This window comes from Miscanthus floridulus, chromosome 7 (genome assembly GCF_019320115.1).
Source record: "Miscanthus floridulus cultivar M001 chromosome 7, ASM1932011v1, whole genome shotgun sequence".
In the NCBI taxonomy this organism is placed as follows: Eukaryota; Viridiplantae; Streptophyta; class Magnoliopsida; order Poales; family Poaceae; genus Miscanthus; species Miscanthus floridulus.
This window is the reverse complement of record NC_089586.1, coordinates 18,877,643-18,893,288: the sequence shown is the minus strand read 5'-3', so window position 1 is coordinate 18,893,288 and position 15,646 is coordinate 18,877,643. Positions and strand designations below refer to the sequence as shown.

General features: G+C 44.7%; 2 protein-coding genes across 6 annotated transcripts; one reads left to right on the top strand and one right to left on the bottom strand.

The window, feature by feature from the left end:
- Positions 1-537: 537 nt before the first annotated feature.
- LOC136466667 (uncharacterized) lies at positions 538-6,014 on the top strand. 5 transcript variants are annotated; one of them, XM_066465134.1, is made up of 7 exons: positions 538-726; positions 1,719-1,800; positions 2,090-3,419; positions 3,604-3,651; positions 3,733-3,831; positions 4,030-4,182; positions 5,282-6,014. In XM_066465134.1, the coding sequence occupies exons 3-7, from the start codon at positions 2,151-2,153 to the stop codon at positions 5,444-5,446; spliced, it is 1,734 nt and encodes a 577-aa protein (XP_066321231.1). In that variant the 5' UTR covers positions 538-726; positions 1,719-1,800; positions 2,090-2,150; the 3' UTR covers positions 5,447-6,014. The 5 variants fall into 5 exon arrangements, with proteins under 5 accessions (XP_066321231.1, XP_066321233.1, XP_066321232.1 ...); XM_066465136.1 differs by having other exon boundaries at positions 5,364-6,000; XM_066465135.1 differs by lacking the exon at positions 1,719-1,800.
- Positions 6,015-6,911: 897 nt separating this feature from the next.
- Positions 6,912-7,800, bottom strand: LOC136462717 (B-box zinc finger protein 32-like). The gene has a single exon (XM_066461775.1). The coding sequence runs from the start codon at positions 7,626-7,628 to the stop codon at positions 6,948-6,950; it is 681 nt and encodes a 226-aa protein (XP_066317872.1). The 5' UTR covers positions 7,629-7,800; the 3' UTR covers positions 6,912-6,947.
- Positions 7,801-15,646: the final 7,846 nt, after the last annotated feature.

Genomic DNA, 15,646 nt, shown 5'->3' with positions numbered 1-15,646 from the left:
AATTACGAGGGAAATTAACGGTTAAAGCGTGATACGGAGAAAATAGAATCCAATTTCGGACCAAACGACGCCGATTCTATTTTGTAAAAATCTGGACCTAAAACAGTTGCACGAGAACCTCATTCCGTAGCAAACGCGGCCTGGCACGTGACGGTACATTCCGCGTCGTACGGTGTCTGTAAAAAAACGTATATTGTACGTGTTTGTCACGTGCACGCACACTCGAGCTCATTTATCATGCCCAGCCAGGACGTCCACCCACACCGCCACACTGTCCACCGGGGCCCACTCCCCGTGCACCGCGCTGCCGCCGTAGTGTGTGTACGTGTCCGTGTACCCCTTCCGTGCGCGGACGTCGACGTGGACGTAGCAGCACCAGTCCTCCAATTACCAACGCAATGCGACAACAACTGGTAGGCAGCACACCCGACCCGTTAACGGGGCGACCCTTCCCCTGGCCCGTGATAAATGGCCTCGGATCCAACCAGGGAGGAATCCAAGGTCACTCCATCCCCTCCGCTCGCTGCTTCCTTCCCTTCTCTCGCCTTCTGCTGCCTCGGCGTCTCCTCCTCCCGGCGACGGCAGGCCATCCGATACGACGCCGCGGCCGGGGCACGCCGCGGTTCCTTCCGAATCCCAAGACGCACCCCCCGCCCTTCCCGATGCTGGTGTTCTCGAGCGACGGCCGCGGCTTCTTCTAGTACTAGTAGGCCGCAGGATCAGGAGGTGATGTTTCGTTCTGTTGTTCGATTCGAATGGGAGAGTTTGCTTGGGATTTGTTGATCGGTTTCAGAACGATCAGTTCATTAGTTTTGGGGATTGGGACTAGTTTTTTTTTTAATGCAGGAGAGCTGCGTTTCATTGTATTAGAGAGATGAAAAAAAAAAGTGTTGGGGCTAGTTTTGTTCAAATGATTTAGAAGCAATTAACACGGTAGTTGCATTGCATGAAAGGGATTATACTGGGCCTGAACGGCTTGATGGCGATGCGGTTTTCATTAGCAAATTTACCGTGAGAGGTTTGGTACTCGCTGTTACTCAGTAAGTGGGCAATCTGTTAAGCCGGGCAACTAGTTACTACTGACATTGGCACTTTTTGTCTTGGGTTTCAGTTTCAGAGGGGCAAAAAAAGAAAAATACTACGTAAGTATTATTTGATGAAAAGTGGTACTAGTATGTGGATAGACGAATGATATGTCATCGCACTCCCTTCTCAATGTCAATGATCATGTCATGATCTGGTGGAGGGTGGTCCCGATGCCCCTTTTCTTTGGCTTATCTGGAAAATGTTGTTTGCCGCATTAAGGTTATCTATCTATAACCTTCAAAATGTCGTTGTGTCTACCTTTCCTGGTTCCGTGCTGACATGCGTGTCTCAAATTCTCGCTCATTTGGTTACTGATGATGATGTGGGGTCCTGTCTGATGTTGGTGCGGAAGGTGAGTTGGTAGTGGTACCCTCTCCACCTCGGACCTGGCTGCTTTTGGTACCGGCTTTGGAGCTAGGGCAATAGAGCTCAGACTTGGGTCTCAAAAGCGATTATGGTCATCGCTATGACCAGTATGCTAGGACAAAACTGTTTTCGTATATAGTTGGTTGCCAAATGCTAAGGGCCAATTTGACTCTTTGTTTGTTTGTTGCTCATATTGGTCTTTTGAGCACATCATTTTTCAGATGTTTATGTTTTGTATCTAATGTTAAGAAGTTCATTATGGTTAGATGAACTGTGAAGGATGCCTGCTGAACTTGAAAGCATTTTTCACTCTGCATTTCCGAGGGTGTTAGGATGAGGTTCCATTTGGTAAGTTTATAGTGCAACAATATCCATACCAATGATATACCCCCAATACAAAGAGACCCTTGGTCATAACTGGTTTTCATAAATTCATATTCACAGTGTCCCAAATTTGTTATTATGATTCTGCTGATGGACAGTAATCTTAGTTCCAAAGCATTTTATTGTCCAAGTAAAAAAAATATTCATTCTCAATATGTCCAGGTGTATATTTCTGAATTTTTCTTGCTCATTCGTTATTTGTATCCCTCCTCCAGTTTTTATTGTTTACTGACCTTTACAAAATGTCTTACAGATCTGCAGAACTATAGGATATCTCAGAAAAATTATTGAGGTACTTATTGCAACCTGATTATATGGAGGAATATTCAGATAGGAGATCAAAAGCAGAAATTGCATATCTCAGGAGGGGTTCCAGATTCTCTTCCAGGAATCAAAGTTCAGAAGAGAGGACTAATCACAACATCGATAAACCGGGAAGCAGCACTAGATTCAATCCTATGAAAGCGAGAATTGGCGATAATCAAGAAAGACCAAGATATATACACGATTCATTTAAATCTTCAGGCTCAAAGGTGACACCTGCAAGCTCTTCTAAATTTCCACTTAGCAAGTTTGAGGAAAGGCGAAGACAACCTTTTGTGCCAGGGATTGACATTGCTGAAAGTAGTAGAAGAAAGGCTGATACTAAGCGGCTAGAGGGTAGTAAGAAAATTGCTATAGACAACGAGAGTTCAGACACTCTGCAAGGTGAATCAGAAGGTTTTACTACTGAACAAGTACCTTATCCAGAAGGCTCTCATTTTACCAGTCATTCAGGTGTTTCTGCACATACAGTCAAGTCCTTGGTCCAAACTGCCTCACTAAGTTCTAGGACACAGACACAGAAACACAAAGAAGTAAATATGGGTACTCCAGGAGCATCTTCTTCATCTCTGACTAATGGGCCTACTATACCCAGAAGTTCTACCATGGGTCTGAGGCCAGCTTATGGTCATGTTAGTGGAGGGCAGATATGTGGTCTTAAAAACCTTGGTTGTACTTCAGTACCTGATGCTCAGACATCAGGTTGCCCATCTGAGTCTGTTATTAGTAGGAGGTTTGAGTTCATGAGAAAGAGGGCATTTGATGAGGAAAGCTCTTCCAGATCAAGGAACTTAAGTTTAGGTCATTCCCCTCATACAGATATTCGTAGTACTGGTCACAGAATCAGAATGAATGAACAATCACTTTCTCAACAAATACCACGAAGAAGCAGCAGAAACCATAAGGAATCGGCAGTTTCAGTTAGGACGAGACGACCGTCTCCTCATGCCACTAGGATGAGTGTTCCTGATGAAAGAGAAGATGGCATACTTTCTCTGCATGAGTCATCCACAAGGAATGTACAGCCAGCTCAGGAACATCTTTCATTGGAAGAAGTCTCCTCTGAGAGTTCAATAAGGCCATTCTTTGTGGAATTTGATAACAACATTTTTTCATCTAGTCGTCGACGTTGCTCGAATACTCGAGCTGAAAGGGGGAGACCAAGCTCCCTTTTTGAAGAAAGTCCTCGACAAATGTTCCATAGTCTCATGGGGGAGAGAGATAATCATAGACACATAACCATGGAAGGAATTACAGAGGTTGTTTCTAAAATGTTTCCTATAGTGGTTCCAGCTGTTCTGTTTTTGTTGTTAGATCTTATGTCATTACAATCCAGTTAAATATATAGTGATACTGATCTTATTTTGATAGATATCCTTAACTTTGACTAAGAAGGTGGTATAAGTGTAATATTTTGGAATGAAATAGGTTTATTTTCTGTAGGTTTTGGTAGCATTGGAGAGGATTGAACAAGCAGAGCTGACTTATGATGTTAGTTCGTTTTTATTCTTTGCCCACAAGTTGTTATCATCTTTCTTTTGCCTGAAATCTTGAATAAACTTTTTTTTGCAGCAATTGCTGGTGCTGGACATGAATCTATTTTTTGGTGCTGTTGCCTCCTATGATCGGCATAGAGACATGCGGATGGATATTGATAATATGTCCTATGAGGTACTATCTTTTATCATGTCTTATTCTACCTGAATGCTGGAGGGGTTTTGTTAGAGGATGCTTTTCTTTCTGGATTCTTCCTTATTCTGTCTTTTGAAGCCCTTGCTATGATTTGAGTACTAACTATGATCCTTTATGAAATACTCATGGTTCATATTTATACTCACACAAGAGGTGCTTGTATCTCCTTCTGAACAGGAATTATTGGCCCTGGAGGAGAGAATAGGTTCTGTAAGCACAGCTCTTTCAGAAGCGCAGTTCACAAAATGCCTCAGAAGAAGCATATATAGTCAAGTCGCTTCAGATGTGAACAAATCAACCGTTGATGACATGAAATGCAGTATATGCCAGGTATGTGGTAACCTTACCTAAGGGGATCTACTATTTCTGTGGGTATAAACATATGCATATAAAGATTCAACATTGAGCACTTTCTCTTCATGTGGAACTGGTTATTTTGGGCACTAAAAAAGGGCAGACCCAGTGCCGGAGACTCCCACATGAGTGGGGTCTGGGGAAGGGAAAAACCGAGGCAAAGGTTTTGAGTTTTGACCTTTTGTTTTGGACAGTCGCATTGAGTAGTACAGGTCTTGTCTACCCTTCTCACAGAAGACAGGCCCTTTTATGCTGCTATTACCCCACTACCGAAAAGTCTTATGAAAATAAAAATGTACTGGATTCCTGCCAGTGTTTTTTAACGTCTGAGTCTGCCTTTCTTGAAAGCAAATACAAGTGCAAAACAAGATTTTTTTGTCTTCGATCGCGCAGGAGAGCTTTGCATTTTTATTTATATTATAAAAGAAATAACAGTCCCTTACAACCTCCTCATCTCAACTATGACTATCAGACAAGGATGGGTTGCTGTACATCACGAGTCAAAAACAGAAAAAAACGACCTCCAACCTGGACTATAGGATATGTTGCGCAAATTATACCAGAAATTGATGAGCAAACACACAAGTGGAGAGAATACGTTGGGCAAATTCATCCTCCTAATCACATGGCACACATTGCTGGAGTGCGCTAGACCTCTTGCTAGTCGATCGGCTGCCCAACATTTGTTCTGAATGGCCAGCCATAAAAATACTTTACATTCTGACAACACCCAGGATTTCCACAAGCATTTGCAAGGTTCAAAGGCGATGAACCATACAAGCCGGTGTTCTATAAGCTGTTATGTATTACTTATTACAGAGGTTATATTTCTCCAATATCAGTGGTAGGCGTCAGACTAGGCTTGAAGTTGTCGAGCCAATTCAGCACCCTTTCTGCAAATGTTATTTATGCTTGATTTTGCAGTGTACTGCTTATTGCTCTCATTTTTTTTGACGTAAGTGGCAGGAGCTCTGCCTTTTAATTAATGCAGAAAGCTTATTGCTCTTTTCTTTTTTGAAGAATTAAAGCTTATTGCTCTCATCACTGATATTTTTTAGGGTTTAACTTTTTTCAGTCCTCTCATGTTCATAACCAAAGAAACTGGTGCAGAAATATTCTGTTATGGATTGAAATTTGGACATCTGTGTCTATTCCAGGAAGAGTACATGGAGGGCGAAGAAGTTGGGAGGCTGCCGTGCGAGCACCGGTTCCATGTGTGCTGCATAGGCCAGTGGCTTAGGCAGAAGAACTGGTGTCCAGTATGCAAAGCGTCTGCAGTGCCTTCCAAGGGCTAAAGCCGAGGACGTTGGGAGGCTTGTAAACTGGCGTGGTGTCCGAGAGTCCATGAACTGTGCTGTACATACAGACGGACATACATTTGAACTTGTGAATGGGCTAGGTTCACGGACAGTTTTTGAGCATCAAACTTCTTGAGTTCTTGAAATTGGAAAGCAGTTCAGCTTCAGATACGGTGGCAGTTCTGCTGCGCGGCCGCGCCACTTGGGCGTGGGCGGGGTGGGAAGACGATCGACATGACACCTAACTATTTCATTTTCACCCACTTGATGATACCATCATGCATAATACCGCTAACACCATGCAAAAAAAGGCTACGTCGCATCTGGCCAGTGCAAAGCCTTGCGCTAGTTGCATAACGGTGTGTATGTCCCGACTGTTTCGGGTCGTTTTCATCCCTAATCCACACACCCTGACTCAGTCGGTAGCTTTCATCCCTAATCCACACACCTCGACTGTTCCCGGTCGTTTTCATCCCTAATCTACACACTGACCGTTTCCGGTTGTTTTCACTCCTAATCCACTGGCAGCTACTCCCTCCATTTCAAATTATAAATCATTCCTGATTTGTCGATGTACTTTTTTTTCTAGATAACATTAGCTAGTTAATAGTTTGTAGCTAATATTGGCTAGCCAACTATTAATTGGCTACCTATTAGCTGTGTCTTTTCAAATTGTGATACAAGACAAATGGTTGTCAGATTGTGAACAGCCTTATAGCTCGATGAATGAAAGTCAAAGAGGAATATGTTGTGCCAAGCACAACCCTATGCTTTCTTCGTGTCTAAAGGAGGGGATTCATATGCATTTTTTTTAGAAAACAAAAAAAAAAAAGAATTTGGTCTAAGGCATAAGGAATTATTTAAATCACACATCCGTCCATCCTAAAATTAAATGCACTCCACATATGCACATAACCTTTACCCTTAGCACTCGGCAGCCTATAAGATCTTCTTAATAAGAGATACCTACTACAATTCTCTCTTTTTGCGAAATAATACAATTATACTTTACGGTGCATGCATGCGTTCATCTCTTTAAATAAATATATATACATGCCAGCACAGCACACTCTATTCTGCGAAGACCTCCACGAAGACCTTCGAAGAATGTTGAGATGCACAGCATCACCATTGGTGCTTCGCTTGCTATTTTTTTAAGCAAATAATAACAAGTTTTTTGAGTTTGCTTGGAACTTGGGCCAACGAAATCGAACAAACAAGGTCCACAAATGGCAAGTCGCAGTGGCGGATGCACGATGAGGGATAAGGGGGGCTAAAACAATGGAGATGTTGATTTGCATGAAGATTTAATGGTGAAATTAAGCTTTTGCTACAGTGATTAGCTTGAAATCAAGAAATTAGGGGGGCTGGAGCCCCCCAGCCCCCCCCCCCCTGTGGATCCGCCGCTGGCAAGTCGTCTGTTCCTCAGCAAGCACAACGAGATCAAGAACATGCCGGGCTCGACTTGGGCCCGGCCCACGCGCACTCGTCCCAACCCTCCACGACGTCCGTGGCGGCCCTCCTCCGCCTGCGTGCGCGGGCGCGCGCCAGGGACGTGCCGACCGCCACCACATGCCTCGCCGGCACGTGCGCGCACGCCTCCAGGCACCGCAGCGCCTCGCTGTGGCCGCCCCCACCCCCGCCCCCGCCGCCGATCCCACCGCGCCCCGCCACCTCCTGCCACAGCGCGGCGGCCATGGCGACGCGCGGCGGGACACGCGCGGAGGCGAGGTCGTGGGCGCAGGCCCGGAGCGCCCGCGCGGCCGCCGCGGCGCGCGGGCGTGCCGCCGACCCCGACGCGAGGCCTGTCCGCTTGGCCCACCCCTCGAGCACCGCCTCGGCGCGCGCGCCCGGGCTCGGGCTCCCGCTCCCGGCCGAGTCGGTCGTGGACACGCAGGAGCTCGCTGCGGACTCGTACCCGTCCTCGTCCGGCGCCGGTGATCCCACGGCCGCGAGGAGGAGGCGCGTGCGGCGGTGCTGCGACACGATGGAGTTGGCGCCGTGCACCTTGGCGTCGCAGGCGGCGCAGAGGAAGGCCGCGTCCGCCGCGCAGTGCACGGCCGCGGGCGCGCCGCAGAGCTCGCAGCAGCAGCAGCCTACGCCGCCGCCGTGGTGGTGACCCATCCCCGCGCTTGTAGCTACCTGGCTCCTCCTCCGCCGCCGTGGTGGTGACTGGATCGAGCTGTCGCGCTCGCCTCTCGTGCTGCGCTGCTGCAGCGCTTGGTGAGCAGAGCAGAGCAGCTAAATCCTTGGAGGTGATCGATCGATCGATGGTGGACGCGAAGCGATTAACGAGAGCTCGGCGTGGCGCGTATTTACGGAGGCCGGGGCCGGGGTGTGTGCTCCCAGCTGTGTGTGACGCCGTTGGCTGCCGCCTTCCACGTGCGGTCTGGTATCCATCACCATGTGTGACTGGGACCTATGACCGGGACCTCTCCTCCTGCACATGCGCGCACCGGCGGCGCCATTATTTATTTAATTTCGCTTGAGCACTCTGATACGACGAACTCGATTGCTGAACATAAGTCTCCATCCGATGCCTAAATAAGGATAAACCTCTCCTATCTTGAGTGTCAACCATTGAAGTCCCGCACATCGACCCATCATTAGCGACAGTTAATGTATTCGTACTTTGTAGAGACAAGAATCTATTGAGAGTTTTCGATGGTATAATGGGAACTAATTGAAATTAATAGTCTCGGCAGTTGGAAAATGTAATTAGCATTTATCTTTGAAGAAAATGTACTTCAAATATCACTTGTATCATTTGCTTTCTCGATGGAGTGGTACATTTTCTTTGGCAAGCTTGAGTCAATTTTTTTTAAAAATTTTATTAGGTTTGTAGAAAATATTAGCAATATTTTATTTCCAAATAAGTTTATTATAAAAAATATATTTAAAGATTAATTTAATGATACTATTATGAGCCATAAATATTAATAATCTCTATTATATATTTGGTCAAAGTTAACAATATTTGGTTTCTCAAAAAGTGAAAATGAAACAGTGCCATCGTCGTCGTTGAGGTGCACCCCCACTCTTTCTGCGCCTCTATCACTACCAGAGAAATGATTTTGAAACACAGGCTCTCCGATGTCCGCATTCATAAATGGTCTAGCGGTCTCTAGGAAAATGCTCGCCTTCGAAAATCATTTACAAAGGTCGGCGTCCTATGGCGACCGCCTCTGAAAATCATCAATTAACAGAGGCAGTCGTCTTAGAACGCACGACTACATAGATCGATTTCTAGAGGCGGAGACTTTAAGATGTCTATCTCTGAAAATGACTAGAGGCAGGGCATTCTAAGCATGTGTTGCTAAAAATCGATTTTTGGAGGCGGGTATCTAAACATGTCCGTTTCTATAAATAGTTGTATCCAAGAATGATTTATAACTTTTTCATATGAACTCGATGGGCCAGGTAGCTCAGGCCAGGCAGCACTTCTGGCTCCAGGCGTTCAAAATCCAACGCCTGATCAGCTCTGAACCGCAAACAGTCCCTTAGTTACACAATATATTTAATTACGAACCAGTAATATTTTCAGTTACATGTTTTACCCGTTATACTTTGTTCCTGACTTTGTTCTATGGGTGCGGGTCAATCAGACCTGAGAGTAAGGCATTACCGTGGTCATTAGGAGTGTATTGCGCCGATACGAAGTTTGGGCGCAGCTAGCAAAGCACGCCTACCTGTCATGTCCTACAAGTTCATGACTGAGAAAAGGTAGCGAGGATGAGGCCGGCAATCCCTTCCTCGATCGTCCCTCTGCTCGTTCTGTCATTTCTCATTTGTCAACAGTCGATCTTGATTAATTCACCAGTGAAACTGGACGATGCTAAATTTCCATTTTCCAACATACCATGAAATTTAAATGCTTATGTGTGCAGGCAGCTACACCTAGCTAAAAATTAGCCATGCATATTAGTTTGTTGGTAAGACACATTAGCTTATATATATATATATATATATATATATATATATATATATATATATATATATAGAACTACTATTCTGTAGCTGGCTATAGAATAACTTATTCTGTAGCCACTTTGAGTTACGATAATTACTATATTAATTTACAGTAACTCCTTACTAAGTGGTTTACTATAACGTTATGGTAAATATTCTCATGTGTTATAGTAACCCAACTATTGTAAATATGTATTGACATTATGGTAAATTAGTATATAAAATTATGGTAAATAGAGGTGGCTACAGAATAACTTATTTTGTAGCCGGCTGCTGAATAGCCTCTCCCTATATATATATATATATATATATATATATATATATATATATATATATATATATATATATATATATATATATTAGATGTGTGAATTTTAAAACAGATCTTAGCAGCTAAATAGTTATTTTGGCCCCGTTCGGCTTGCTGAAACTTGGTTGAAATGGGCTGAAAACACTGTTCTGACCGAAAATATTGTGAGAGAAAAATACTGTTTCGGCTAAAAAAAAGAAACCGAATAAGCCGGATTTAAGGTAAGCCGAACATGTCCGGGAACCGGAAGGGATCTAGCTAGGTATATGGCTTAAGTTTGCTCGAACGATCCCAGCATTCATGTAATTCCACGAGTGGGTTGGCCCACGACGCAATGCTTTTCATCCGTTGTATGTCTGCATCAAGTCTACGTCATTCTCATGCAAAGCACGCCGTCTCCTTACTGTGCCACTCTAGACGACGTACCAGTTGCTGCTTAACCTGTGTAAACAAATTAGGTCATTAATTAGCTAGCGTGATCCAACTATACGTTGCTAGTTGCATAATTCATATGGTTGCATAAAGGTTATTAGGTACCATAATACCATAACTTGAAAATGGAAACCATGCATGCATATGTAGTCATGCATCAGCGTCGCCAAAGCAATGCACCAAAGCTCTGGTTCTACCTAGTCTCCTATTGGCATAGTGCGTGCGTGCGTGTATTATTGCTTCGCTCCTTTGTCTAGTTGGGTCTTTTCTACCATGTACACCTAGTACTAGTAATCGTGGCAAGCAATGCAATGCAACCCACATGTAGATATGATGTAGCTGTAGGAAACAATTGAGACATAATAAAGGAAATGTTATACATCAAATAATTTATAAACATGTATGCACGTGACTGAGAAACATATATGTCATGCATCCGGGCACCGATGATGATGAAGACGATATCGATCCGACTGAACCAAATAAAGCTATCTTCTCTGTCATTAGTTGGCCTTAGCTCTTTCCTCTCTTGTGATGACTTACTGACCGGAGACAGTACGGGGCTGTTGTTAATCGGCTAACCTCTAGCCAGGTTCTAGTAGGCCAGCTGCAAGATGTTTGGTTGCCTAGTTTGGGCACATAGCCAGGCTTAGCTAAGTCAGGGAGGACCCCTTAGTCAGGCTTCCTGGAAACAGATCGCCAAGTCGTTTCCCACTAGCCACCTTGGTTAGCGCATCCCGTCCTCCGCTCACCTCCCTCCTCGGACTCGTGCTGCGCCGTCGTCCCTGCACATGCCCCTATGCCGGCGACTCCCTTCCTCCGCTCTCCTCCCTCCTCGCTCTCGTGCTGTGCCGCTGTCCCTGCTCACGTCTCCCCACGCCTCCGTCGAATTCGGCTGGGCCCATGTCTTCGCCGCATCCCGCCGGCCCCGCCTCCGCCGGTTCCCCCGGACCTTGCCTCCGCCGCACTTGTGTGCGAGCTTCTCCTGTAGGCCCTAGAGCTGGTTGACGAGGGCGCACACCTGGAGCCGGTCGATGTGCGCCGCCTGGTCGGCGAGGACGCGCACCTCGCCCTCTCGCTCGACGCGCCCTGGAGGCGGCGACGGAAACAACCCGGACCAACGATGAGGGCGAAGGCTGGGCCGGCGCTCGAGGGGCGGCGCGCGGGTGCTTCGCGAGGAGGCCCTCGTTGCGCGAGGGCGCAGGGACGGCGGCTGGTGTGGCCCCCGGCGCCCGACCGAGGAGGGGTGGGTTGGAATCGTGAAGCTTGATGATGTAAGGCCCGCGCCGGACGGCCATCGGAGGCGACTAGCGTGGCCGCGATGGGGATTATGTGGATTCGTTGCTCGCCAGACATGGTGCTGCTGCTGGTGGATGGTGGTAAGTCCACCTCCATTCTTATGCAAGGTGATTCTATTATCATAACCAATACCAACCAAACGACCTAAGGTTACATTGCTGGAGCCTGTCTTAGGTTGTCCTCGCTTAAAATGTAACCCATGCTAGCTTTAAGAAGACAACCAAATAGACCCTACAGTACTAGTAGTGGCTAGAGATGTGTCCGCTAGACAATAATTCAGTATAGGCAAGGCATACATGGACAAGCACTTTCCTCCCTGCCGGCCGGCCGCACGCCGCCTCTATTCTACTAGTAAAAGGAGTTGGTTTTCTTTCTTGTTTTTTATACTTTATTTTTAGGAGCAGGCCACATTGTGGGCCGCCACTAAAAATCAATTTCTAAGATTATGAATCAATTTCTACAGGCAGTTATAAACCCGTGTTAAAAAATGCTCAACTTTTAGAGACGCTTGCTGTATATACATCCTCTGCTGAAAATCTATTTTTACCATTGCTGAAAAATTATTGTGTAAGACTAGTGTTTATCTAACATTTGATTGACTATAGAGACTCTTTCTTGAAATCTTCCCTCTTGCCTCCCAGTCACCAATGGCTGTTGTATTTTAATACAAACTTGTTAGGGGATTTTTGAAATAAGAGACTCATTTAAAGATTTTAGAATAACAGTAACAAATAAAAGTGATTTTTAATTTTCTCAATAAAAATGAACCAACAGCTTGTTGGTTTAAAGACCTGATTTAGGTTCCAAATTATACAAAATATTTGAACAACTAGTTGTACCATGATAAAAAGTATCTTTATTTTAATACAGTAATAGACCACACTTATCATCTCTATAAATAATGCACATCCTACCTTTTACAACATATTATCAAAGAAAAACTAGAAGCGAAATCACTGACCCTTTAGATAAAAAATACATCTTTTTTCACGAGAAAATATATACTCCTATGTATATATAGTAATAATAAAATAAAATACTTTTCTACAAGCCTTTTTTATACACGCATCCTCAGGAGGACGACCGCAGCCGTCCACCCTCCCTGACCTGGAGATCCGACGGTGCAGATCGCCCACCAGGTGGATAGCGTCACTAGACAAGCCCTACCACCAGACCATAGGCTCTTTTCGCAGCTCTGCTAAATTTTGGCTATGGCTTGATTTGGCTGCAACCAAATTTTGGCTATAGCTTGATTTGGCTACGGCCAAATTTTGGCTTGGCTTGTTTGGAGCAACAACCAAACAAGCTAGAAGAAAAAGGGAAATAGTGTAGGCAAGGGTTTTGGATAAAGAGGATTTTAGGAGATTTCGGTATTTATAGAGAATTTCGAATTGGACAAAGACTAACTGAGACATGAGAAAAATAAGGAATGGTTAGATCAAAACTAAGGCATATTAGCATTGATACTTAATTAACTCCAGACTTTAGGTGTTAGAGTGAACGATTTGCATGACATATACTCCCTGCGTGCTGTAATATATATAGTGTATTCAAGCATTCAAAATTTATACTTAAATATAGGAGATTCTAAAAGACAAAAGCAGTTTACATTAAATAGTAGCATAAATTTAGTAGGTATTATATTGTTACTTATCATTTTGTTTTCTCTCTTAGGGCACCCTGGCTCTAAGACCACTTCTCCGGTGGTACCAACTTTTAGCACATAGCTCATAACATAAATAGCCCGGCATGACACTCACATAATCTTGAAAATGTGTGTATATATATGAGACTAGCTCTTGATCAAGACATAGCTTTTCTCCCCCCTTCTATTAAAACATGAAATAATATGCTTTGAGCTAGCTCATAAGTTACCATTAGAGCTACCCTTAATCTGTTCTAAAGTCTCTAGAATGCACTATATTATAGGACAAAGCTATAGAGTATGATGCTAGAATATTTATGGAAATGCCAGCTTACTTAAAAGAGGTTTCATATGAAAAAAGGCAAGGATCTTTAGTGATATGCAATAAAAAGGAATTTGGGAGGTTTTATGGAGATTTTCACAATTGGTTTTCAAACTTTTTTTAGATTCATTTTAGTTTGAACTCGTTCTTGACATTTTTCTTTCTCAAAAGGGACAAAACCTACTCTAAAGTTTATTCACGCTTTGGAAATCCATTTTCACACAAAACCAATGCATGCAACATAAATGAATTTGTCCCTCTAACTTGCTAAGCGAAGAACTGAAGGTTTAAATAAATTAGAAACACGAGAAAATCATTCATCTTATTTAGTGCAATCTAGTCACAACTTAGACTTAAATTTGGGTTGGCCTGATCGATGCAGTGCTTTTCCATCCATTGTATATATGTGTGCATTATGCATGCATATATAGCTTAGCCCTCAGCAACGTCATGTGCATGCAAAAGAAAGATGTCTAGTGGGGCTACTGTAGGCAAGCGTACTCGGTTGCATAAAGATCCGCTCATCCGCAAGTACTATACGTTCCTATATAGTTATGTAACGGCAGCATAAAGATCATTAGTTATCCTGCCCCAACTATATATTGCTAGTTGTACAATTTGGTTGCGTAAAGGTCATTTGGTACTGTGCCCCTATTACTACTTGCATAGCTTGATATCGATGGATCATATAAACGAGCGTACACACTTATTATCATCTCTGATGGATCATATAAACGAGCGTACACACTTATTATCATCTCTATAAATATGCATGCACATCCTACCTTTTAGAGCAATACAAAGAAAAACTAGAAGCGAAATCACTTACCCTTCAGATAAAAGAATACAAGTTTTTCACGAGAAAAAAATATGTGTATATACAGTATATTAGTAATAATAAAATAAACTACTTTTCTTCAACCTTTTCTATACACGCACCCTCAGGAGGACGATCGTAGCCGTCCACCCTCCCCGACCCGGAGATCCGACGATGTAGATCAGCCGCTCGACGCTCCGTCTTCCCAAACGCCTCACCTCCCCTCGCCATCGCCGTCCACTCGTTCGTCGCTGCCTTCTCCACCATCACCTTCCAGTAGTCCATCCAGTGCCCCCCCCCCCCCCCCCCCCCCGATTACCCCCGCGATTGACCTCACCAATTCTGGTCCCTCCGTGGTATAAATCCACCCTTCTTGACCCTGCACCCTTCGCACCCCTGCAGGGGCAGAGCCAGGGAGTTGATTTTTAGAATGTTAGGGGGGCTAGCAGTGTTAAATTTTCAAAATTTATTTAATTTAAAAAATATGTAAATTTTACGTTCTTAGGGGGGCCTGAGCCTCTACTCGCCCCTCTTGTCTCCGCCCCTGCTCCCTGCTCTGACCACAACCCTAGCTGCGCGCCCCAGCATGGGATAGGGTTCCCGCGGCGATGGAGTGGGACAATAATTATGATGGCGGCGGCGACAACGAGGAGGAAGAAGAGGTCCGCCACGGGCCGCGGCGGCAGGGGCGAGGGGCAGGGACGCGGTACCGAGGTTCTCGCTGGCCATCGAGGGCGCGCTGGGCGTGTGCGGCATGGTGGTCTCCGACGTGCTCGAGCCCGATTTTCCCATCATCTACGTCAACCGTGGGTTCGAAGGACGTCACCGGATACTGCACGTGGAGGAGGTGTTCGGGAGGAACTGGTGAGCTGACTGACCTGCCTGCTCTAGGCTCCAGCTTCGATACGATAATCGTGGGTTTCAATTCATTCAAGCTTATTGGTCTTGATGTTGTGCAGTTTACCAATAACGAGCATCGTAGATACAAAATCGAGCGATGGTAAAAAAATGCTATCGTGGACCCCCTGGCCGACTTCCTTCGGTTTAATAAGAAAAATCGTGACCCTCGGTGTAACAGCACGGGTATATATCTAGTAAGATATAAAAGTGGCCTTGCTCAGCTAGCTTAATTATATTTTGGGACAACCGTGATAGTTGCAGCTCCAGCTCCATAGCGAGCCACAATAGGTTGTTTCGATAAGGAAGATCGAGTATGTGTATCTCGGAACAGGAAAAAAAACATAACTTTCCTCGTATCCATACTTCATCTAAATGCTTGGTTGACCATATTAGACCCTCAGGCCTAATTAGTTTGTTGGGTAAGACATTGTCCTACATGTTAACTGTG

Bases quoted from the DNA above. Each gene is read 5' to 3' on its own strand.
- LOC136466667 (XM_066465135.1), top strand. From the start codon at position 2,151: ATGGAGGAATATTCAGATAGGAGATCAAAAGCAGAAATTGCATATCTC. The intron at 3,652-3,732 runs GTTAGTTCGTTT...TTTTTTTTGCAG, and splicing joins AAGCAGAGCTGACTTATGAT to CAATTGCTGGTGCTGGACAT. The intron at 3,832-4,029 runs GTACTATCTTTT...CCTTCTGAACAG, and splicing joins TTGATAATATGTCCTATGAG to GAATTATTGGCCCTGGAGGA.
- LOC136462717 (XM_066461775.1), bottom strand. From the start codon at position 7,628: ATGGGTCACCACCACGGCGGCGGCGTAGGCTGCTGCTGCTGCGAGCTC.